Genomic DNA, 25995 nt, shown 5'->3' on the forward strand with positions numbered 1-25995 from the left:
CGCACCAGGGAATGTGAGTGTGTGCAAAAGAACCGCATGTGTTCCTTCCTCAAGGGGGATTGGCTGAAACTTCTCCCATTGGAAAAGTCACAGTAGGGGGCTTAAGTTTTTAATTTTGTTTCATTACAATGAGAATGTTCCAATTTAAAAAAAAAAAAAAAAAAAATATATATATATATATATATATATATATATATATATATATATATATATATGTCTAATTACAATATAAAACATTCACATGGTTTCTACTGAAGCAGTTTTGAATTTATATGTACTACAACCTTTAAGTTTAATCTTAAGACGATATTTACATTTGAATTAAAGTGCTCTTCCAAACAAGTTGTGTTGATGCCACAACTGATGCATTTACTATGTACACTCACGGGCTGGTCACACGGAATGGTTTATCTCTTATTTGCTTTGCAAAAAAAATCACTGCTCTTCTAACGTGCTACTTCTAACCAGCCTTGAGGACGGGTCAGATGTACAGTAGGGATGGTGGCTGAGGTCTAGATACAGATAGGGATCAGAGGAACACATAGGGAAGTGGGAGGCTGATATGAGCATGTGGATGGGGTAGTCAAATGCACTTTTGGGGAGTTAGTGGTCAGGGACATTGAAGGTGGTAAAGGTACACATGGGAAGGGGAGATATTAGCTGCACATAGGGAGGTGGGCAGAGGTATGCTTGGTGACACTGGTAGCTTAAGGTGGGGGGGGGGGGGTGTGCTTTCTTGCTGGTGGGCACCAGGGTCGTGTGCTTGTTGCATGCATCCATACTGCTGCTTCTGTAGGGGGGCTAACAGTGGGCTGGACCCAACCTGCTCTGGTGTCAAATGCCAGCAGTGATCTGCATCAGGAGCAGATGCCGTAGGGACTGTGTGTGATGGACCTACTCTGACTGGCACAGGTGAGGCCGTGTTTCTGGCTAATTAAATCTACTGGGTTCTGTGTGTGCTAAAGGCACAAATCCTATATGTATACAATGTCCAATACATATACAGTGCTCTAAGTGGGGCACCATGGCATTGAGGTGTCTAGCATGGTGTCTCCCCGGTCATTTTCTTTTGGGTCCGCCCCTGCTTGGTGGTACATGTGGAGGCCAGATGCACTCACTGAAAAGTCTTGCTTATATTACTGATGACACATAGAAGCAGGTGAGAGAGGAATATTAAGGAGAGATGGGGCAGGGACATGTGAAGGATTAGCAGTGATGATTCCTGAAGCCTTCTATGAAAGCACCACTACTGCAGTACCACGCTTGGCTATTCTGTGCACTACCATTCGTCTCACTGAAATTGTCACTCTTACTAAAATGATCACTGCTCAGCTCCTTGTCATTGATGAATGTTTCCTACACCTAAACCTTCCTTGACAAATGCCCTATAAAGTGGTGAAGACTTAGCTCAAGCAATTAGACAGGAACTTCCCAGGATGGGTCCGGAATGAAATGCCGGGCAGTCGAAATACCGCAGCTGGAATTCCGACCGCTGCAATGGGACAAGTGGGGGCCGTGGATCGTACGTTCACCTGCATTTCTGTAAATCTTCTGTGACTGTCTCGTATAGCCTCTACTCCTATTTACAATTTGCCTTCCCCTATTCACCTCATCCATACTATGTCCAGATTTTATTCAATTCCACCCATCACTTAGCGAGTCATTTAGAACCACATGCCGGGCTGCGAATTCACAGCCAGAGCGGTTATTGAACAGCACATGGTATGCAGTGCATATGCATGAGCCGTCTGCCCGAAGGCAGCAGACAAGGGGGTGTATTCAATGCTTTCTGCGAGCGTGACAGCAGACAGTGCTGCCTTCTTGCTGTCACAGCTCGCAGGGTCAGTATTCAACTGACCCCCTGCACATGCCGTTTCCCCCTCGCTAGGTTTTTGGAAACGGGGTACGCAGCTCCCTGCATTAGCTGCGAGCCTCGCTGTTTGTGGGAGTCCTTGCTGTCCTCTGACAGAGATTTCCCCATCGTGTTGAATAGGATGAGTGACCGGCGAGGATCGCTTGTTTTCAGCGATCCCCGCTGTTTAACTCCCTCGTCAGCTGTATTGAATACACCCCATTGGCTAGCCTTTGTTTACTGCTTGCAGGGTGATTGACACCCTGCAGGTGTTTGAGGGCGTGCTGTCTGTGTTTTCTGCATGTCCCCCAGAAAACACAGGCGTTCCCTGGCCTTTGGGAAGGAGAGCGGCTGTTGTGTTCAGCAGCTCCCTGCTCCCCATGGTCTTCGCAGTGTCGAGTAAGCCCTGGCTTACTCAGCTCTATGAGCAGGGGAAGAATGATTTGCTCCGTGTGCACAGGGGTGGCGACTACCTGCTCGCTGGGCTCCGAACGCTCGCAGCCCAATGAGCAGGTCTGAATCTTGTCTTTAATTTTTCCCCCATTTCTATCCTTACCCCAGAGTCTGCTACACCTCCTTCTTGATTCATCCACTCCTCTGCTTCCCTCCCCCTCATCTCCTGGTACAATACTTTAATTCACCTTTGCCCCATAATAGGCCTACCACCACATCACTCAGACCTGTTCCCTCCCTCCTCTCGGTCATCAAACCTCAAATCTATATGCACCACACGGAGATCCATCCCTGCCCAGCTACTGCAGTTTTTGCACACACCATCACTACACCCTCTTTATCCTATCCCCCAAGTTTGTCTCACCTCAACGCTACAGCAATCCCGATAATCTCATTCACAGTCTCTCTCCTGTGCAATCTGGAATGCCATATCTGACATCTCCTTGAATCTCCTAGCCATTGCAGAAATCTGAATATTCCCATGAAATACCACATTTCCCAATTCTGACTCCCTGACCAGGTGGGTCACAAAGATGGTGGTGGTGTTGGAAAACTATTACTCTCCTCAGAGCTATACCTTACATGCTCTACATTTGAGGTCCATGCTAAATACCTCTTCCAACCTGTTCACCTTGGTGTAGCTATCATTTACCATCCCCTGGCACTCCTTCCAAATTTCTTGCCAACTTTGCTCCACCATTGTTATAAAAAAAAAAAAAAAAAAAAAAACACAACAGATCATTGTCTAAATCTGCCTCGCCCTCTTTGTTTCATGCCACTCCTTGCTTGACCAGTTTCAGTCTGGCTTGCATAATCTATACTGAAACAGCCCTATTGCAAGTCAGCATTGACCTCATTGATGCCAAATCCAAGGCTGCTCCTCTGTCAAAAGCAGCAGAGAGGTCAAGGAGAATGAGCACTGTGGGCCACTCTCTCCTGCAAATCCTTTGCACCCTTTATCTGCACGAGACTGCCTTCTTTTGGCTGTCCTACCTCTGACTATTACTTTTCTGTCTTCTCTCATGATTTGTGAGAGTTATTTTGTTTCTGTGCAGGGTAAATACTGGCTGCATTATTTTTATACTGCAATTTAGATTGAGGCGGAATAAATAGCAGGATGATTGGCGCGGCACTCGACGGACTTAGATCAATGAAATAACGATAACCACACTGCTGTATCCACATCAACGTTTCATTTCATTTAGAAATATCGTCAGGATGTACCATATATATATAGCAAAGTCTCATTTATATAATAAACTTAATATTTGAGATCTTAAAATTACTGCGTCTCCTCCTCCATCCATCCATCTCCACCTGGCTGAGAATCAAGGGATTTTACATCAGATGTGAATGCATTAGCATTGAATGTTCAGAAACAACTTTAAGACCAGTCAAGAACCTTACTTACCAATCAAGAACCATTTGCCAGATATCCAATTTTCCACTGATCCGTGCAGTTTTGTCAGCTTGCAGGGTGACACAGTTGTGCTGGACTGCTGCTTTGCTGGCAAAATCCCTACATATGAGAACATGTCCCTATGGAGTTATCCAAGGTAGACTGTAAAAGTATGGCCTTCATATCATGTGTTCCCTGGCCTCTTCTCAGTAGTACAATTTGTACCCACTATAATTGGGTGGTGTTTGAGTATCTATTGTTTAAATCTGGGTGCCTTCCTTCATTCGTGACCACTACCAGAATATAATGGTTCATATTCAAGAAGGGGAGATGTTACAGGTCGTGGACACTTTATGGAATTCTCATACTCAGAACTTATAGACACTGCTCAGAGGAAGATGGACATTGGCGCTTGGGAACAGGTCCAGACAGATGTTGTAGATCTGCCCTCCTTCATTGTAAGCTAGTTACACACTAGGCCGACAGATCGGACATCTGGCCGGTCCACCCACCTATCCGACAATCGTTAAGTGCATGCACACTTACCAATAGTCAGCATGATGTGTTGTGCCTGATGTCACAACTGGGTGGAGATTTGTGCTGTCAGTCACCGGTGGCCTCTGCAGCAAGTGTACAAACAGCATGATGCACCGATACTGTATATTGTCCACTGGCTATCTTTGTGAATAACATTGTGCACAGACAGATCACTGGTACACACCAGCCGACATGTCCACAATATATATTGGTTGTTAAATTGAATGACAGCTATATCGGCCAGTGTGATGTGCATTTCTCTTTTATGCAGATACAACTCATTACAAAGGGCAATAAGCTATTCTGGTACTGTGGGTAAAGTCTCAGCACAAGGATACAACATTTAGCGACATACTACGGTACTGTAGCTCCACTTACTGTCATCTATGCCCAGCCATCATGGGGAGTAGCACCTAAAGGCCATTGGAAACATCAAGTCTTAGAGAGAGATAAAGTGGACGTAGATAATGTAGCATCCAATCAGCTTTTAATTGCCATGTTACAGCTGTGTATGAAAATGAGCTGGTTGTTTGGTACTTTATTTTTATCCACTTTATCTCTCCTCAAGGCTTATGGCGGTATTCTATTAGGTGCATACCTATCTTGTTTGATAAAAAAAATTGCCTGATGTGATTTTTGACCGATGGTAAATACAGTATGGCGCTATACAATTATAGGCCGAAAAGGACCTGTGATTATGCTGTAACAGATCGGAACCAGGATAAGCTCCTCTGACAGCTGCTTATTGCAAATTATACTTCTGGTGCTTCAGGCACCTGAAGCATAATCCATGAAAATGGCCAAGTATCATAGATAATAGGATAGCCCCAGCCAAATGAATTAGCGCTGGGTAATTACCACAACTCATTGGATACCTTAGTACATAGACTACTCTGTGAAAAGCAAACACAAGTTCTGTAGAATGGTTACCCAAATGTGAATCTTCTTCCAGCAGATGGATGCCCATGGCAGAGCTTCTATGACGTGTATGAGAGAATGGCGAGACTGGAACACGGCTGGTTAAAGCTCAAGTTAGATGAAGCACTGATAATCAGATATTGGTCTGAAAGGTTTGTCTTGGTTACAGTGGAAAATATACCTGGAAGAGGCTACTTTAGGGACACTCAATATAAGCAAGAATATCTTGTACAAAAAGTTACTTAGCAGCCTCCTAATGTATCTTTGCCATAGACCACACAGGGCCTTATTCTAGTTCACTCTTTCTGACAAAATCCTTCTTAGATGGACAAAACCATGTGCACTGCAGGGGGGGGGGGCAGATGTAAAATGTGAGATAATTAGATTTGGGTGAGTTATTTTGTTTCTGTGCAGGGAAAATACTGACTGCTTTATTTTTACACTGCAATATAGATCTCACTGAAGTAAAACCCCACCCAAATCTAATTCTCTCTGCACAAGTAACATCTGCCCCACCTGCAGTGCATATGGTTTTGTCCTCCTAAGAAGGCTTTTGTCATAAAGAGTGAACTAGAATAAGGCCCATGGTGCTTGAGCACAGGTGAATAATATTTAAATGCGATTCAAATGTAAAAAAAACCACTAATGTCGCCTTAGATACGTTATTGCCTCATTTTCATATCATCCTATTGGGAAAGCCTGGGTATTGACTCTTACAGGCCTCTTTTCACAATCCTCTCTTCTATCAATCTCTGACCTTAGAGAAAAGTTTCCCTTGGGCCCCTCAGCTTGGTTTTATTACTCCCAACTTAAACCTTGGGTAGAAAAGGTAGGTGGATCTCCAAAGTCCTTCCATGCCCCCCCTGACCATATTTTAAAGAGATTAGCTACAGCTTCATCACCTGGGGCCATATCCTTTTGGTATGACTTACTGTCCCCTCCGGATTCGCTAGTCAAGTCCTCTGCTCAACTGAATTGGGAGAATGACCTCCACCGCACCTTTACTCTGAAACAATGGGAAACTATCCATAGGTCTTCTTTTTACCTCTCTAAATGTACCAATCATGCTGAAATGCATGTTACATTACTCCATAGATTGTACTTTACCCCAGCTAAATTACATAAAATATGGCCTGCTACCTCTAAACTTTGCTGGCGCCTCTGCAGCCACGAAGGTACCATTTTTCATGTTTTTTGGGATTGCCCTATTATACATCCCTTTTGGCTTAAAGTGTTTACCTTCATATCTGAAGTCCTAGGTCTCACACTATCTCCGGACCCCTCTGTGGCTCTATTACATTGGCTATGTTTTAGGCCATATCCTACTATCTGCCAGAGCCACTATTGCCCTACACTGGAAATCCCCTTTCATAACCCCATTTGACAAAGTGGTCTCTAAAACTCAATTCAATTTTGAAATGGAAACCAAAGGTGTCTCTTACTCCACAGTACTCTCTTCTCCGGTTATGAAATGGCTCCCATGGCATGTCTATGTCACAGAGGGAAAGGGAGTTACATCAACAGATACCATGTCACAGTCTCAGCCTTCTCCTTTTGATTTAAACGAGTCACTTTCAACGGCCTCTGATGTCTAACATATTCAATGTATTTTGCTTATCTTTTGTCCTTTGTCTTTTCCTTTGTTATTACTCTAAATCATTAATACCTCTGTACGCCCTGCTCCCTCAATTCCCACTCCCCTTTCCCTTTGTTATCCCCTTTTTTTTTTGTTTTTTTTGTTTACCCCTTTGTTATTAATATGAAAATTTGAAATACAGATTGAATGTTGAAAAAAAAAAAAAAACACTATGCGGTCCATATATCAGCGAGAAATAAAACTTGACGGAGGAGTGTCTAGTCCGTTAGGGGGTGGGATGGAAGGCGGCTGCGTCATACTCAACAGCAACCCCTGCTTCCACCTTTGCATCTAGTCTGTGCAGCTTCGGGGCTACCGGTAATGTGCAAGCGCTTTGTTGTACAGCATAGCGCTCGCAATTCTTCAATGCAAATGCTATATTTTGCATCATGGGGAGCAGCCCAGTGAGTGTGGCGACCTTGTACTGAGCTGGGTAACCCTCAGCTGCCTTACACCAGCAGTTATCATTTTTAAGAAATTCGGTAAATTACAACTAATGCTGAATTAGGCCCTAAAGATACAGAACAGTTCTCCCAGCTGTGTTATAGATGAAGTGGTGAGAACAGGTGCATTGCTTGAATACACAAAATATTGCATGTGACACTATTGAAGTGTGACCAAATAGCCCAGGGCAAACACGGTCACTCACAATAGCTGTATCAATAAAGTCATGAAATACGGACAACAGGCACACAAAACCCAATGTTGGACTTCATGGTGAGGACACCGTTTTTTGGGGGGGAATTGTGGATGGCATTCGCACCAGGTCACACAGACAACTGGTGAGATAATGGCCATTATTCTGGTTCACTCAGAGATAATTCCTTCTCAAATGGACAAAACCATGTGCACTGCAGGGGGGCAGATGTAACTTGAGAGAATTAGATTTGGGTGGGGTTTTACTTCAAAGTGAGATCTATATTGCAGTGAAAAAATAAAGCAGTCAGTATTTTCCCTGCACAGAAACACAATAACGCACCCAAATCTAATTCTCTCTGCACATGTTACATCTGCCCCCCTGCAGTGCACATGGTTTTGTCCATTTGAGAAGGAATTTGCGGTTGCGAGTGAACCAGAATAAGGACCACTATTAAATATTGCTCATTGAGGAGAAAATATACAGCTGTAGAACGATATGTTGTTTACAAAAAATGTTTTGTTTGAATTTAAAAAACAAGAAGAAAAGAAAATAACAAAGAAAACCGATTTATCAGAACATTTCATTTTTATTAAACTGGGAAGTTTTACAAAACTTAGTTTGGTTGTGGAACATTCCTTAAATACACTTTCTTTACTCCCAATAAAAAGCAATAACCTATCTGAATTCCTATTGGATGTGGGGATCACAACTACAGAACTTGAAAAAAATATAACAGTACAGTAAACCATATAAGAAAAGCTAACGTGCTCAATTAAGCCTCTTCACAACAATCGGTAGATGCTAAATTGTAGTGGGCTAAAGGACCTTCCACACCCAGGGGGAGGAGCAAGGCCGGGGGCTTGATCCTTCACTATCCACAGCACCACTGGTTGCCTTTAGTAACCAGGTGGCGAGCGAAGCAAGACACCTTGCCCGAAGCATGGCTAGCGAAGCAAGCCCGCGAGGGTCTGTTTGGAACCCTTCTCCAACCTTGCTCCTTCTCTCTCCACCCCATCTCCTCCCCTGTAATGTGAGGGGGTCCTTTAGCCCACTACAATTTAGACCTAACCCACAACAATCATCACTGCAATGCATAAAATGTTACATTGCAGATACATTATTATATAACCAATTCTACCAGTAAGTCATAGTAAATAGAAGATTCCACCTGTAAATAATGGTATTTGTATATTACATCCCATCCTGCAACCCCTACTAAATGCAAAGCCTTAACTTGTTTCTTTCTATCTTGGCAGTGATTCTTATTTTTTGGGGGGCGAAACCCAGAAGAAAGCCAAACGCACAAAGTAAAGTTGTAGGATACATTTTATTGGCTGAACCAAAGTTATCAGGGACAGTCATTGTGTGGGCTGAAGCAACAGTAACGAGTGCACAGATTATCGGATCACTAGGAACTAGTCACTGTATCCTAGGGAATGGATGAGCTGTAGTGTCAGGGATATCGGACAGGTGATACCCCACATGTACAATCTCTTCCCTGTCCAAGCATTAAGGCTTGATGCTGTTTGGGATCCACTGATTCTATTGATCTTGGATGAATTATGCATTATACATGAACTCTAATAGAAGAGAAGACAAGGATGGGAGACATCTCTCTACAAATTACTCCCAGAATTGTAATATCTTTTCCCCTGCAAATCTCCTTTTGCATATTATACACAAGTGGGAATTGGAGAATCAGAGTAAAAGGCTAAAAGTGGATAAAATGGAAAATATAGAAGCTCATCGACCTTCCGGCAATACAGCAGTTGTGGGTTTCTGTTTCTGAGCGCCTGGGTGCGACAGTAATGTTGTTCTTGGAGCAGGAGGAAATGCAGAATAACGGAGCTGAAAGCCGTACAGATATGTGCAATTATTACAGCACTTATTCTGTCCCGGGTCCATTAGCGTCTACAATCTATACAGTAACAATCCAGTGTAACACATTTTTGGCAGTTTGTAAAGGAGTAATGTGTATTAAGTGCCCGCCACACATTATTGGGATAACTACACTAACACAGAACATGCTATTCAACCCATTTAGTGCAAAACAGGTCACTACCTAAGGTTAAAGTGCACCCATCACCTATATGCAGTGGAGATGATGCCCAAGTAGGGTCACTCATTCCTGGTGAATCTACATGGTTACATCTTGGCTTTGCCCACAAAATACTTATCTATCCACTGACAACAGGTGATGGCTATGTGTCACATGTGACACAAGGCAGAGAGAACTAGAGACAAGGGAAATGTCCATTGGGAACACAAGAGGGCGCTCTGGATGTGCTTTCTATTTTCTTGCAGCATCTTTCAGTGTTGGCCGAATACAATGGTGATTTCACTGGGTTTCGAGATCCTTTTCTGTCAGGTCTTCTGTAGCACTGGCGTTGGCGGCAGAGGTCAGCACTTCCCCAAAGTCCCCAGCTGGTTGTTTGTTGCCGCTAACCTTTGACTGTAGCAAAGAAAAACATTATTATCACAACAGAGATAATGTAATGAAGGACACAGACCAGACTGGAAGTTTGAGGCAATGTATCGGCTACCATTCTAGTCTGTTACACTAAAATATAAGTGCTAAAAGTTGCAGTGATACAATAGGAGCATTTAGGTGTACTTGAATAGATTTTGCTGTTATAAAATGCAATAGAAACAGTTTAATTTGGGGGGTTGGCCGACCTGTGGCTCTCCAGCTGCTGTGGAACTATACATTCCACCCTGTCATGCCAAAGTAACGGAAAACTGCCACAGATTGAATGCCCCTGGGCTAGATGGGGGCTAGGCACAATTGTGCTCATATGCGTATGTGCGATCGGATGTGATGTGATATCGCATCTTATGGTGCATTGAGTGCTGGAAGAGGGCGGGTGAAGGAATAGTGTAGCGCTAGCGGGCAGCACAGATAAGTGTGGTGGCAGAATTTGAAAAAAAAAATTCAAACAATGGGTGGCCCCCTGATTGGCTGAGAGAACTGTTTTTTTTTGTTTTGCTGCCACTGCTGCCCCCCCCCCCCCCCCCCGACTTGTGCTCCTTCACAGCGCTACACTACTCTGACGGATGCCGCCAGTGAATGCTCTGGCTCCCTCTCCCCGAACTGACTCTGCTGAAAGCGCTGCCTCCACCCCCCACCCACTGATTGCATTCGAGCGATTGGTTAAAAAGCACCTGATCGCTCAGCAAATTCAATAAATATTATGTGCAGCAAATATTATCCATCAACGCGATATGTGATCGGTGGGCCCGTGCATCGTGTCAGGGGACCCATTCGATGTCCATACAATCCTTTGATTTATCGAACAGATGCAATCAAAGGATTGTATGCAATATCGGCCTAGTGTATGGGCAGCATAACAGTGATAAATGAATGACACCAGCCCTTTTCAAGCAAGCACTCACAAAAGTTTCCCCTGCTTCAGTAAATATATTTTGTTACCACTAGATGGTGACATGTGTATGGAATGTGAAGATAAAGTTCTTTGTGAGGAATGTCCTCCCTATAAGGCAACAGTTCAAATGTTTGCACTGACTGATCAGAGATAAGGCAACATTCTACACAGGGTGTGGTAACGCATTGTAACTTGGGAGCCATGCTGTCCCAACTGTAACATTGCTATGCCATATACACTGCTCAAAAAAATAAATAAAGGGAACACTTAAACAACACAATGTAACTCCAAGCCAATCACACTTCTGTGAAATCAAACTGTCCACTTAGGAAGCAACACTGATTGACAATCAAATTTGCATCCTGTTGTGCAAATGGAATAGACAACAGGTGGAAATTAAAGGCAATTAGCAAGACACCCCCAATAAAGGAGTTGTTCTGCAGGTGGTGACCACAGACCACTTCTCAGCTCCTATGCTTTCTGGCTGATGTTTTGGTCACTTTTGAAAGCTGGTGGTGCTTTTACTCTAGTGGTAGCATGAGATGGAGTCTACAGCCCACACAAGTGACTGAGGTAGTGCAGCTCATCCAGGATGGCACATCAATGCGAGCTGTGGCAAGAAGGTTTGCTGTGTCTGTCAGCGTAGTGTCCAGAGCATTGTGGCGCTACCAGGAGACAGGCCAGTACATCAGGAGATGTGGAGGAGGCCGTAGGAGGGCAACAACCCAGCAACTCGACCGATATCTCCGCCTTTGTGTAAGGAGGAACAGGAGGAGCACTGCCAGAGCTCTGCAAAATGACCTCCAGCAGGCCACAAATGTGCAGGTGTCTACTCAAACGGTCAGAAACAGACTCCATGAGGGTGGTATGAGGGCCCGACGTCCACATGTGGGGGTTTTGCTTACAGCCAAACACGGTGCAGGACGTTTGGCATTTGCCAGAGAACACTAAGATTGGCAAATTCGCCACTGGCACCCTGTGCTCTTCACAGATGAAAGCAGGTTCACACTGAGCACGTGACAGAGTCTGGAGATGCCAAGGAGAACATTCTGCTGCCTGCAACATCCTCCAGCATGACCAGTTTGGCAGTGGGTCAGTAATGGTGTGGGGTGGCATCAGCCCTACATGTGCTCACCAGAGGTAGCCTGAATGCCATTAGGTACCGAGATGGGATCCTCAGACCCCTTGTGAGACCATATGCTAGTGCGGTTGGCCCTGGGTTCCTCCTAATGCAAGACTAATTCAACGTTCCCCACACCTGAATCCAATTGAGCACATCTGGGACATCATGTATCGCTCCATCCACTAACGCCACATTGCACCACCCGCCACCTCATCAGGAGCATGCCCAGGCATTGTAGAGAGGTCATACAGGCACGTGGAGGCCACAGACACTACTGAGCCTCATTTTGACTTGTTTTAAGGACATTACACCAAAGTTGGATCAGCCTGTAGTGTGTTTTTCCACTTTAATTTTGAGTGTGACTCCAAATCCAGACCTCCATGGGTTAATAAATTTGATTTCCATTGATAATTTTTGTGTGATTTTGTTGTCAGCATATTCAACTATGTAAAGAACAATGTATTTAATAAGAATATTTAATTCATTCAAATCTAGGATGTGTTCTGTTAGTGTTCCCTTTATTTTTTTGAGCAGTGTACATTGTGCATTTCTTTTTCATTTGTAATCTGGGTTGACACGGTTGTAACTGTAAAGAATTTTCTAAAGATTCTGGAGTATTTAAAATTTGGTTGTGGGGTAAAGAAGAAATGCTGATATTTACACCAGCTCAGCAGTACCCTTTGTATATGGAAGGATACAGAGAAGACTTGTCACTTATATTTCAGGTAAACTAAAGCAAGATATGTATTTGAAAGATACATGTAATACACTTGAATGGGAGAACATGCATTTCTTCTAACCTAATTACCAAACTTTAATAGCTACAGAAAGATATTTTTATTTAATTAAAACATCAAGGGGCCCATTTATCATATAATATTTGCGGCAAATTCCCCAAAAGTACCGGTTTTCAGGGGTTAGCCGCAAATATTAAGTATCACTAAAGAGGGACTGCAGGAATCTCCGATACCTGTTGCAGATCCCTCCTGCCCTGCTCACACGGCCGCATCTCCCATAGGTTACTATGAGGGATATGAAGTTGCCCGATCTATCAATAACAGGCAGCATCGCAGTGGGTCCCGGGGCTACCGCCATTCTGAGATGGTGGTAGCCCATTGTAGCCTATGGTCCATCGATTGGACTGCAGGCGAGGCAGTGCGGTCAGCGCTAATCCAGCGAAGCAGAGCGCAGGGACCTGATACATTCAACCAAAAGGGTCGCATATTGCAATTTGATCCTGGGTGGTAAATGCCACCCAGATGATCGCATTGCATATGCAATCTAATAATAAATGGGCCCCTAAGAGCCTGATTCTGAATAGTACGTAATGTGAGCACACTTCTGGAAGCCGGCTATGAACGTAATGCTAATGGACTATACACCCGTATTTGGAGTCATGCAGATCTATACGACTACACCACCACGGTTCCATGTCCACAAGAGCAGCTGCCATCAATATCCTCAGTGCTTACACTGACCCCACACCAGATGCAGGCACATCAAATGGTTTGCTCATTTATTAGCATGTTTGCGAAGATCACCCATTTATGGGCCCACAGAGAAAGGGCTGAGATGTGTATTACTCTGAATTGCTTGTACACATGCACAGGCAGCCGCGACACATGCACAGTGTGGGAGAAGTCGCTAGATGCCGGCACATTCAGACTGGGTGTGCGACTCACTTCTTTCCATGTTGTCCCTGCTAAGCCAATTTAAAACCCCACCTTCAAGTTTTCCACTTTCTCTTCAAAAGACTTGTAAGTGGGAGAGTTCCTGGGGAGGGGGAAAAACAACAACATATGTCACATTGGTGATCTATATACTAATAGTATCAAAAGTTATTTAAACACAAGTAAAGGGGGCAGTGAAATGCAGAGATCACTTCCCCTTCATGCAGACAACATAGGATAATGGAATAATGTACAGTATACAGAACACTTGGGTCCACAGGCTACAGTATGATTTTCTGGTCCCCGCATTTTAAAACTACAGTTAGTTGTATTACACAACCAGGTGCATTTATTTTTTATTTTTTATTTTTTTTACTATTGGCTGATTAGATCTAGCAGCAATCAAACACAAACTTTGCGGTGGCCAGCATATCACAGCCTATTACATAATGGTCCTGCCATATCATAGCAGCAATTGGGGGGTGTTGTTTTAAAGCTTGGTGAGAGATCAAGTGCAACCAATGAGCTCCTCACTGCTGTGTTTGAAAGAGGACAGGGACTGGCTGGTAAATTATCTTCCTCTACTTAAGCTCTCTCCAAACTTTGATAAATCTCCCTTTTGGTTTGCAAGGTATCTATCTATGTAGTTTGCTAGGCGCTGCAGAATCCTTATGGAAATATATAAAGAAGGAAAATTAGAACAATAATAAATACTTGACTGTCGTCAATGTACCTATCATGTTACTTAAACGGCCAGAAATATTCACACACAATAATTTTTCCATTCAGCAGTGGAGAGATATGAAGCAGAGAGAAATTAATAACCAGCTCATCAGTGGCGTAGCTACGTTTTGGGCGCCCCCCCCCCCCCGTCGAGCACCCCTACCCCGCCGCCCCGCCGAGCACCCCTACCCCGCCGCCCATGCAAACCCCCCCTCAATCCCCCACAGCCTTACCTATCGCGCTGGTCCCGGTGGCTCCGTTCTTCTGCTGAGGACCACCAGAAAATGGCCGCCCCCATACAGCAGACAGTTTCAGAGAACTGTGTGCTATATGGGGGTGGCCATTTTGTGGTGGTCCTCAGCAGAAGAACGGAGCCGCCGGGACCAGCGCGATAGGTAAGTCTGCGGGGGATTGAGGGGGGTTTAACTATAGCACCGCAACCCCCGGTGCCCCCACATGCACAGCGCCCCCCCGCGGTGGCGGGGGCTGCGGTGCTATAGTTACGCCCCTGCAGCTCATCGTTTTTCAAACAGCTTGTAATATGGCAGTTGGTAATTGATCTCTCCAAGGCTTAAAACATCTGCCCGTTAATATCTTCACCATTGTTTAATAATGTGCAAGCTGATCTAAAGCGATTATGAATCACAGGTAAAGAAACATAGCATGTCAGTTATTCTTCCTCTGCACCCCTGTGGTAAAATAAGGTTTATAGAGACATTGTAATTGCTACTAGAAAAGCCTCTGTTACCACCTTACAAGTCTTCAGAAACATCTCTGAAATGTGAGCAGTTAGGGCCCAGACCTCAGGAAACCCTGTTACATTAGTGCCACCACTGTTCCTGTCACCTGCAACCTAGGAACTTACCATGACCAGAATCTCTGCTACTACACCAGGAAACCCCACAAATGATATGAAGCGGTTGGATTTGTACAAGACATAATATATGCACACTTCTAACAAGGCTGACAGCTACATACATTACCTCATAGCAGGCATACTAATTGAATGCTGTATAGACCGTATACTATCGGGCAGCATTAAGGGAAAAAGAGATAGCAAGAATTAATCAGAGAAAATATAAGGCATCAAAGCTGGAAATATAAAGATGTGGATTATGGGCCTGATTCAGATTTATATGCTAATGTCACCACAGCAGCAAATGTGGGCGCAGCGAATGTGCCAAAATATGCAAATGCCAGCTTCTGGGCATATAGTCTCAACATATCTTAAGTTTTAATGCCCTAAATCGTTACCGGCCTTCCACAGACCGTGACATAAGTCCTCTCTGTGACTGCATCACAAGACTACCACAGCGCAACTCGGGCGCATGCTCAGCTGGCCGCTAATTGCTCGACTATATAAATAAAAATCTGATTTGCGTCCAACTCTGGATAAGGCCCAATAACTGGAGTCGTGTCTCAGATCCTTGCCAGCCTGTATTACACTGGTGATCAGAGGGCACACTAATGGCAAGAAATGCAGATAGACATGTACATACTCTGAGTCTAGAGCGTTGTGGAATGTATAGAAACAAAGTCATTACCATCAACTACAGCTTAGCATATATACACCAGATCCAAAATGGAAAGCAAAGTCTTTATTATAATAAATAGGCAAATAAACAAGGCAGACATTATATTAGATATTAGTATCGTTGTATTATCTGGAAAGATTTAGCACTATGGGTTATAGTCAATGACCTATGGGGAGCTGTGATGGCGAGCAGTGCCTATTGCAGGCATCGGGACAGTATTCAACCGGCCCCCCTACACTCGCCGTTCCACCTCGCTGGGTTTTTCCAGCAAGGTGGAAGCGTTGGGTGCGGCGTTCAAAACGGCAAGGGTCACCACTATATGCAGCGGGCCCGTTGCATTAGCTGCGACCCTCGCCATTCAGGGGAATCTCCCTGAATTGTCCGTGCCTACCTTAATTTGTATTTTAGGGAACACATAGGGCAGTATTCAATGCCGCCGGTGAGGGGGTTAGGCGAAGAGGATGGTTTGTTTTCGGCATTAAATACCTGCCCTATGTGTTCGCTAAAATACAAATTAAGGTAGGCACGGACAATTCAGGGAGATAACTATCCAGTCTAAGCTTAATAGTCATTTTAAAAAGATGCAGTCAGGATACAGATAGTGGGGGAGCCTGTGCTGAGCGATTAAAGCATGATTGCTCAGCACACAGCATCGCGGGTGTACTGTGATGTGTGCTGAGCAATCATGCTTTATCATTTATAGGCAAAGCCCCATGATCTAGCAGGAAAGACAGTGCAATCACGGCGACGCGGGGCTATACACACAGAGATCAGTGCTGCATTTCTAAGCAATCTAATCAGATCGCTTAGAAATGGGGTGAAAATAGCCCCGTGTGTAAGCCCCTAAGTGCCGAAAGCATCAGCACACAGAAATGCATGAAAATTAAACCGTGAAATAATGACAGTTAAATATAAATAAGTTTAGTTATATAACTGTTAAGAGTCATGAAAGTGGTGAGTCATAGTAAGGGCAACAGTGATACATATGAAGCTGTACATGTGCATGAGCTTCAGCCCCTCCCCCCTCTCCCAAACATGAAGCAGTAGTAAAATATCACAAAGACAATGTGGAAAACAGCCTTTCTGCATTTTTTCCCCTGCAAACAAATATAAATAAAATGTAAAGCTATTAACCCCTTGAGTGGTGGGTTTTGCTGGGGCGGGACAAACCTGCCAGGGCAGGTTTGTCCTGCCCCAGCAAAACCCACCACAGGCATTTGGAAGCCCTCCTCCCTCACCTGTGCACCGGCGTTAGTACGCCGGAGCTTCCTTGTTGCCTCTCTTCCCCCTAAGCTGCGGCGCCTGTCACATTGAGCAGTGACGTCGGCGGCAGGCTGGGGGATGATCTCGGTGGCTCGGAAGGACTCGGGTGCCTGAGCGCTCCCGAGTCCCCCCGAGCCGCGCCGACCATACCCGAGCCTGCCGCCGACGTCACTGTAAAATGAGTGACGGGCGGCTAGGTGGCGGGCGGGTCAGTGGAGCTCCGGCGAGCCGATCGCCGGAGCAGAGGTGACGGGGGGGACAAGTTTGTGGCGGGGGGGGGGTGATCACTAGAGGTGCTGCGCCAGTGGTGCACACCTGGACACCACTGGTGCGCACCTATTGTCTATTAGTGGTATGCCCGGAGATTTTCCGGGACAGCCCGCTGCGGCAGCGCAGCTGAGCCCGGAAAATCTCCGGGCATACCACTCAAGTGGTTAATACATAAGGGGGTATTCAATGCTTACCAAAAAATTTTCGCCAGGTGCAAAAACAGCAATTTACGCCAGTTTTTAGGACAAAATAGATTCGCCCTATGAAACCTCTGCGCCAATTCTTCACCTTTGCGGAAAAAAAAGGACGGGTGAAAACAGTGTGGATCGCCGAATATGCTGTGGATCCACGGATTTTTGTGAATTTCTATCCGTTTTCACCCATGTTCATTAGACCAAAAAATAATAAGTGAAATGGCATGGGTGAAAGACATACTAAAAACCGGCAATGATTGAATACCCCTATGGGTACCATAGTGAATTGAACTAAATTATTTTAGAGTAACGTAAGTTTAGATACAATATTCTGTCTATCTGAAAAGTCACCTTATTCAAACCAAGGGGTCAGGGCCGGATTAACAATGGGCCTGATGGAGCTACAGCTTCAGGCCCACTCTCCAAGTAGGCCCATTTTTTAGCTGAGTGCCAGGGCTTTCCAACGAGCCCAGCCCCGCGTCGCTAGCCACCCGGGAACCGGAAATACTGCCAGGCAAACCTGGAATGTTGTCCCCATAGAATAACATGGGACCCGCTAATTCCGACCTCCACCCGGTTCCAACGGCTGCCAGTTCCCCCTCCGGCATCACAGAAGCTCAAGGTTGATCTCAGTCGAACCTTCAATCTGATACCTGGCCCATATGGGTTCATTGGTTCTAGAGATATTGCGGGTAAACCAATTTTTTTTTCATTTCTGAAATGTAATTTCATGGCTGTTCATGTTGTTTGAGGACAGATTTCTCCGGAACCAAACGGCCCAGTTTCACGGGACCAAAATCATTTGAAGCCTACATGTAAATGGGTCAGTTGGTTCCGAAGATATAGCTGTTTGTTTAAAGGGTGGCGGCGGTGGTTTTCTCTCCCCCTTACACCAGAAAATGCAGGGACTAGGCTGGTGTAAAAGGGGCCAGTCCGGGAATGTCCCTGCATGATCCTGGGACCATATTCCCGGGTAAATCACTGCATTTTCTGGTGTGAATGGCGTATTATTTCAAATAGCCGGGACATGCAGTGCTCTGAATACAGCTGGGCAGCCCCCTGCTCTCTGCCCGGCTGTCAATGGCTGTCATTTCTGCCCGGCGGCGGCTGAACCCCTGGAAATGAGCATCCAACCCCTGGCAATGAACATGGAACCCCTGGCAATGAACATGTAGGTAAGCAACACTTATGTAGCATAATTTTTAATAGGCATTATGGTGTTTGGCATAATACGTAATGGACATTATGTGTGTGGCTTAAAATATAATGGGCATTATGGTGTAAATTTTTAAAGCGCGCCTTCGGCGTGCAATGCCCCTATTTATGGAGCATATTGTGCATTATTGCTCAATCTGTTTGGTATAGTGCAGGCATGTCCAAACTATGTCCCTCCAGCTGTTGTGAAACTACAAGTCCCATCATGCATTGCCACAATTTTGCTATTAGAGAATGCTTAAACTATGTCAAGGCATGCTGGGACGTATAGTTTCACAACAGCTGGAGGGCCACTGTTTGGACATGCCTGGTATAGTGTGTATTTTGGTTCAATCCATGTGGCAAAATGTGAATTTTGCCTTAATCTGTGTGGCATAATGTGAATTTTGACTCAATCCATGTGCCAGTGTGAATTTTGGCTCATTCCATGTGGCCAGGGGCGGATCCAGAATAAAATGACAGGGGGGGCACCATGATAAAAAAGGGTTTGGGTGGGGGAGGGGTGGTGTTAGTGGTGCCAGTGTACATGCTAAGAGAGCGGCAGGAGAGGGTGGGAATGGAATTAAGTATAGGACTGGCATTTAAAGTGCGCAGGCCCACCATGGCGTCAAAAGTGAAGGATGTAGTTGTGCGCGCGCCAAAGGCACGCTCCGAAAAAGGGTGTGTGGCCACTCAACAGGGTGCGTGTCAACACCATATACAACTTCTACACATTATGCAACAAAATACTAGACCCCATTATACTTGCCCCTTACACATGATGCCAAATGGATTGAGCCAAATGCATAAAATGCCACACGGATTGAGCCAAAATTCACATAATGCCAAGCGGATTGAGCCAAAATTCACATAATGCCACACGGATTGAGACAAAATTCACATAATGCCACACAGATTGAGCCAAATGCATAAAATGAAACACGGATTGAGACAAAATTCACATAATGCCACACAGATTGAGCCAGAATAATGCCACACAGATTTAGCCAAAATTCATAATACGCTTCATAAACAGGAACATTGTCCACCAAAGGCGCGCATTAAACATTTACACCATAATGTCCATTACACGTTAAGTTACACACAATTATGTCCATTATGTATTATGCCAAACACCATGATGCCTATTAAAAATTATGCTACATAAGTGCTGCTTATCTACATGCTCATTGCTAAGGGTTCCATGCTCATTGCCAGAGGTTCCATGCTCGTTGCCATGTGGGATTACATGCTCATTGCCAAGGGGGAATACATGCTCGTGGTAAATGGGGGACAGCCGCCAGGCAGAAGTGATAGCCATTGACAGTGGCAGAGCCTGGCTGTATTCAGAGCACTGCGGGTCCCGGCTATTTGAAATAATACCCCTTTCACACCAGAAAATGCATTCCCAGGTTGGCCCCTTTTACACCAGCCTAGTCCCTGCATTTTCTGGTGTGAGGGGTAGAGAAAACCACCCCTCCCCCCTTTAACCAGTTATCTCATTTAACCGGCTACATCTTTGGAACCAACTGACCCATTTACATGAGACAAGTATTATATTGAAGAACTTTTGAGTGGGCTTTGAATGATTTTGGTCCAGTGAAACTGGAACGTTTGGTTCCAGAGTAATCTACCCTCAAAGAACATGAACAGCCATGAAATTACATTTCAAAAATAAAAAAAATCGGTTTACACGCAATATCTCTGGAACTGATTGACCGATTTGGACCAGCCTGGTATCATATTGAAGGCCCAGCGATTTGGAATTGATTGAAATCAACCACAAGCTTCTGTGATGCCAGGGCAGGAACTGGCAGCCGCCGGAACCGGGTGGGGGGTCGGAATTGAGGGGTCCCATATTATCCTATGGGGAAAAAATGTTACAGGTTTGCCAGGCGATATCTCCGGTTCCCGGGGGGCTAGAGACACGGGGCTGGGCTCGTTGGAAAGCCCTGGCCCTCAGCTACAAAATAAATGACAGGGGGGGCACGTGCCCGGGTGCCCCCCCCCCCTGAATCCGCCACTGCATGTGGCATAATGTTTAAGAGGCAAGTACAGTATAAGGGGGTTACTATTGTGTTGCATGATTTGTATAAGGGGTATATGGTGTGGTAAACTTAGGTGACCACATAAAAGGTGCTGAAATGTTGTCTACCAAGTTTCGTCTTTCAGTATATTTTTTATGACTGTAGTGCCGCCTCACCCCGCAAGTATCTTAGGACATCAGCATCCTGTTGGTGCACCTTTGGAGTGCACCCACCAATATGTCTCCCTGCATTTTTCTTATGCCAGCACCCTGTCTTTTCCAGGCATATATAATTAGATGAAAGTATTTACACAAATACAGACACACCCATGAGCAGACCACCCAAACAGAACACTGGTCACGCCCCCCACATTATTAGGTGCTGGCCACAACCCCTATTATTGCGCATAATAGGCCCTTGATCATTTTCAGCTCCAGGCCCATTTGGACCTTAATCTGGCTCTGCAAGGGGTGATGTAACATTATAAATACAGTATAGCAGAAAAAGGTCCTTGGGAAATGTATTTGCTTAGATACTTACTTTACATCCACCAACTTTTTCGTAATGACTGACCCAACCGTGGAAATGGCAGCGGAGGCTTTCTGCCCTGCATGGGACAGAGTTTCTGATGTCTTCCTGTACCTGGTGAACACAATGCAGGAGAACCCAGTCACATGAAACTTCATTTAGAGGTGCCAACACTCATTTTCCTGAACCCGTTCCTTCCACTATTTCCCAGTTGCCTCCATTGCCTATTCACATTGTGCTGCTGCCCGTTACATGCAGCCCTGTCCTCACGGACACATCGCTCATCTCCTGATATACTCTGTGCTGCTGGGGATCCTGCTCCTTCTATGATCTAAAGCTTACTCTGTTGCTCACGTTGTATCCATTTACATGCTCACATTGTGACAGTGACCCTGTCACAGGAAGATGTAAAACATGCAGAGAGTTATCTTAAGGAAGGGATGTGTCCTAACCGGTTTCTAAATTGCAATGCAAGATTCTTCATATAATTTGCTTCTAACTGTGGGTCATGCCATAGAAATGCTGGTTGAGAGTTTTAGGACTGAGCTTACATGTTGGTGGAGGCCACATCTTGCAGTCCTTTGGAAATATTTTGCTTCAGTTCAGTCAATGTGGTTACGCCAAGCTTCCTCTTTATCTCCGCTAGATGCCTCTCTTTCGCAGCTAGCACTTGATTCAGGGTTTCGATCTCTTCTTCTACCTACACAATATTAGAATGTCCCACATTTTAAATTGAATCAGACAAAAAAGCCTACGATACTGTAACCATATTTTATATAATTAGTGAGGAACATTTACAGAATAGACCAGGTTTAATATTGTAGTAGTACAGGTTGAACACCCCTTATTCAAAATGCTTGGGAAGTATTTTGGGCTTCATTTCTTGGTGGCATTTTGGAATGTTTGCATATTCATAACCACATTTTGATGTAATCGCATCTGTGACTATATGCATATAAAAGTAGAAGTCTTCCCTTTCATGTACAAGTGTGAGTCGTAAGGTGCATACACACTGTACAATATTTTTGCCCAATTTCGGCCATTTTGGCTTTTCTGAACGATCTTGGTCAAAATATCTTTCAGTGTCTATGCGACGAAGGATGATAAGCGTACCTGCCAGTTGTTCATCAACTGTGCATACAGCTCAATGTGGATATCTTAAGAAAAAAAAAAAAAAGCCTATAGACTGTAGCTAGATTGTTCGTCTTTCCTCAGCATTTTTCGTCCAGGACACTGGGTTCAAGGAAAATTGGTCAGTGTACACACGTTCAGAAGGGCCAAAATGAATGAAATTGTACAGTATGTATGCACCTTAAAGGAGTGATCAAACAGTGCAATTTTGATTGGGATCGAATTGAATGGCAAGCAAAACACATTTGATTTGAACTATATAGTATAGTCTTGCAGCACAGTCTACTTGTCTATTCAATTTTGATGCCGCATGGCTGCACATCAGGATCGAATCAGCATTGAATGCAGCTAAAAACCCCTCGATGCCCATTCAGTTTAGATTTTGCCTATATAAGCAAAATCAAATAGAAAAATAGACCACATCGAACCGTGTGTATGGGCCATTAGAGGTATAGGGGACTATTTACTAAGCCTTGGAGCCAGATAAAGTACCAGCCAATCGGCTCCTGTCCTTTTTCAATCACAGCCTGTAACATGGTAGTTAGGAGCTGATTGGCTGATGCTTAATTAATGTTGGGTGGTTTTTCCACTTTGGTGGTTTGTCAGTGATTGCCACTTGAAGGCACACTCCTCAGAATTCCCACACAGTTTGTACCTCGCAAGTTATTAAATAAACCCCCTGGTCTCTAAAACAGTGAAAGACGACAGGGAGCACTCCAGTCCTTCACCCACAGTTCACAACTCCTCACTGCATTATGCCACACTGGCCCCAGTTCTTATCCTTTGCATTGAGCTCAACATGTGGCACCAGGTCTTATTCCAAGACAGAGGGTAAATATTTGGTCCTACTGAGGGAACATTGAAGGATATCAATCTGCCATCACGTCACCTTCTCAAGTTCTTTCCTTAGGTGTTCCTGTTCCTCCTCCGTTAAGGCGTCCACCACAGTAGCTGCTGCATCTTCTCCCTCCGGTACAGATTCAGGTTTCAGCAAATCTAATGATAAAAAAATAAATTAGTAGCTACAATGGGACAAATTATGGGTTACAAATAACATTATTTCCTTATTACATAACATGCATCTTGTATAAAGCCTGAAAGTTGGAAATGATAACCTGTAAAATTCATATTTGAGCCGGTATGAAATCCTTGCGCAGGAAGCACTCTGGTTAACGATATGTCAAAAAAAAAAAATATTCAAACTCAGTCATCTGTATTACATCCTGGTATGCACCGAATTGCTGAGAGTAGTTACTATGCAGGCCTCCATTTAGGAACCTAGTATTTTCAGACCTGGGCCGTAACCATCTCTATCCATCCCTTACAAATGATTATGTAGGGGTGAGTAGTTATTGGTTTAAAAACTTCACTTAAAATGAAAATATCATAATACCTAAATAACGGATTTGTTCATACTCAACTAAAATACACCCATTATTTTCATTCACCCCATTTAGAAGGTTGAAGTAGGGATGGGACATAGTAAAAAATCATCAGTAGTACCATTAATCAAAAAACATTGGCTCAGAAATACTGATAATGTATGATGTTAAACAAGGTTTCTATTTCTTTACAGTAAATTAGATACTTAACACTTCAAGCAAGAGATTTGAACTTGAAACCTCCAATACCAATTCCTATACTTAACTTGTGAGCTATCAGTGATAAGGCCCTAATTAGGCAACCTAAATTTCCCGAGCTCCCCCAGCAGCTGCGCACTACGATTTGGCACTTGATGTGCCCTTTTTTATATGGATGGTGCTGGGCTTACAGTTGGTTGCCTACAGTATCTTGAAATTGATGATTTCATGTTGGGGGATGGCAGATGGCCCCCATTATAAAAAAAAAATTTAAGCTGACAGCGCCTTCTGCGTTGTAGGGCCATTGTAGCTACCATATTTTCTTTTTTCACTTTCTTTTTAAAAAAGCGTCCGCTTTTCTCAGCCATGAGGTTTACTTTTATACAAGTTTATTAGAACTTGCTTTTGTGTATAAATGTGGGCCAACATCAGCAGATACATTTTGCCCTCAATAAACATTTTAGGTGCACCTGGTGAGAGGGTCAGAGATTACGGTATTCATTTTTTTTTTTTATTTTAGACACACAGATGAGGAGGTGCTTATGTGGGAGGAGCTATTAAAACATGCCAATCAGGACAATTGGATGACAACAGAAGCATGGGAGAATATTTACTAAAGCTTCTAAAACTAAAAAACAGATGATCTTGCCTTATAGCAACCAACCAGTTTCTGTGCATCATCTGTCTATTGCAGGCGTGTCCAAACTGTGGCCCTCCAGCTGTTGTGAAACTACATATCCCAGCATGCCTTGCCATAGTTTAAGCATTCCCTAATAGCAAAACTGTTGCAAGGCATGATGGGACTTGTAATTTCACAACAGGTGGAGGGCCATAGTTTGGACATGCCTGCTCTATTGCATCCTAAGTCAATGATAGACAACATCAGCTGTTTTCATTTGTTAGAAGCTTTAGTAGAGTTACTGCATGGAACATATCAGCTCAGTTGACTCATTCATGGCAAGGAGTGAGAATGCAAGTTTGAAGTGTGAGGATTAACCAGTCCCTTTACTTAAACATTAACAGCACAGATTAATTATTATCATTTATTTATATGGCCCCACAAGGATTCTGAGCGACAAACAAGAAAATAACGATTAACAGTACAATGCGAATTAGGACAGGTATATTGTAAAATAAAGACAGTTCCATCAGGGGACAGGACACTGAAGAAAAGCACAAGAGGAGAGAGGGCCCTGCTCGGGAAAGCTTAATGATGTGAGATATTGGGGCAAATGCATTAAGCCTTAACAAGAGATAAATGCAAGGGTGATAAGGAGAGATAAACGTCCAGCCAATCACCTGCTAACTGCCATGTTACAGGTTGTGTTTGAAAAAAGTCAGTACGGAGCTGATTGGCTGGACGTTTATCTCTCCTTATCACACTTGCATTTATCTCTTGTTAAGGCTTAATACATCTGCCCCAATGGTCCAACTGATGTGGAACAGTGTTGGTATTTAGAGAAGTGTAGAGTTTACGTTAGTTGCTGCGAACTGCATATGCGCATCCACAGACCTCGCACCATTGGAACAGGGCTGAACTTGCCCCATTCCGTATTGTGTTGAATCAGCCACTTTGGGTTAATATTAACACAATGGTGCAGTGATGGTAGGGGGCCAGCAAACCTTAATACTATCCTTATTCTCATTCATGTTTTTCTCTGAAATTTGGAATGGCGTAGATAAAAAAATAAATAAAAAAGTACATTACTAAATACCCTGAGGCAGCACAAAACCCAATATCAACGGAATTCCGCAAACAAAGCTGTTTTCTAATGCAATAAGTGAAAAAATGTCACAGTAAAAGCAAACAAGCAAAAAATAATACAGCAGACTAAAAGGAGATTTACAGCTGAAGCACGGCTTGCCTAGAATGGATAAGAAATACATTTAAGAAACTATTGCATTGAAAAGTTGTCAACTATAGTGTATTTCAAGTCAT

The 25995-nt window shown here is 44.1% G+C and overlaps 1 protein-coding gene across 5 annotated transcripts in view; it reads right to left on the reverse strand.

Moving 5' to 3' along the window:
* Nucleotides 1–8001: 8001 nt before the first annotated feature.
* Nucleotides 8002–25995, reverse strand: part of TPD52 (tumor protein D52) — a 70210-nt gene continuing 52216 nt past the window's right edge. For 2 of the 5 annotated variants that reach the window (XM_083187320.1, XM_083187317.1), the window contains exons 2-7: nucleotides 23366–23472; nucleotides 21897–22045; nucleotides 21358–21459; nucleotides 15318–15359; nucleotides 13666–13714; nucleotides 8002–9887 (exon numbers count right to left, since the gene is read on the reverse strand). In XM_083187320.1, coding sequence (XP_083043446.1) covers nucleotides 9774–9887; nucleotides 13666–13714; nucleotides 15318–15359; nucleotides 21358–21459; nucleotides 21897–22045; nucleotides 23366–23472 — 563 coding nt within the window. In that variant the 3' untranslated portion in view covers nucleotides 8002–9773. Of the gene's footprint in view, nucleotides 9888–13623; nucleotides 13715–15317; nucleotides 15360–21357; nucleotides 21460–21896; nucleotides 22046–23365; nucleotides 23473–25995 lie in introns of all 5 variants that reach the window. The other 3 variants (XM_083187319.1, XM_083187321.1, XM_083187318.1) reach the window with 3 other exon arrangements.

This window comes from Crinia signifera, chromosome 5 (assembly GCF_055691185.1).
Source record: "Crinia signifera chromosome 5, ASM5569118v1, whole genome shotgun sequence".
NCBI classification, from domain to species: Eukaryota; Metazoa; Chordata; class Amphibia; order Anura; family Myobatrachidae; genus Crinia; species Crinia signifera.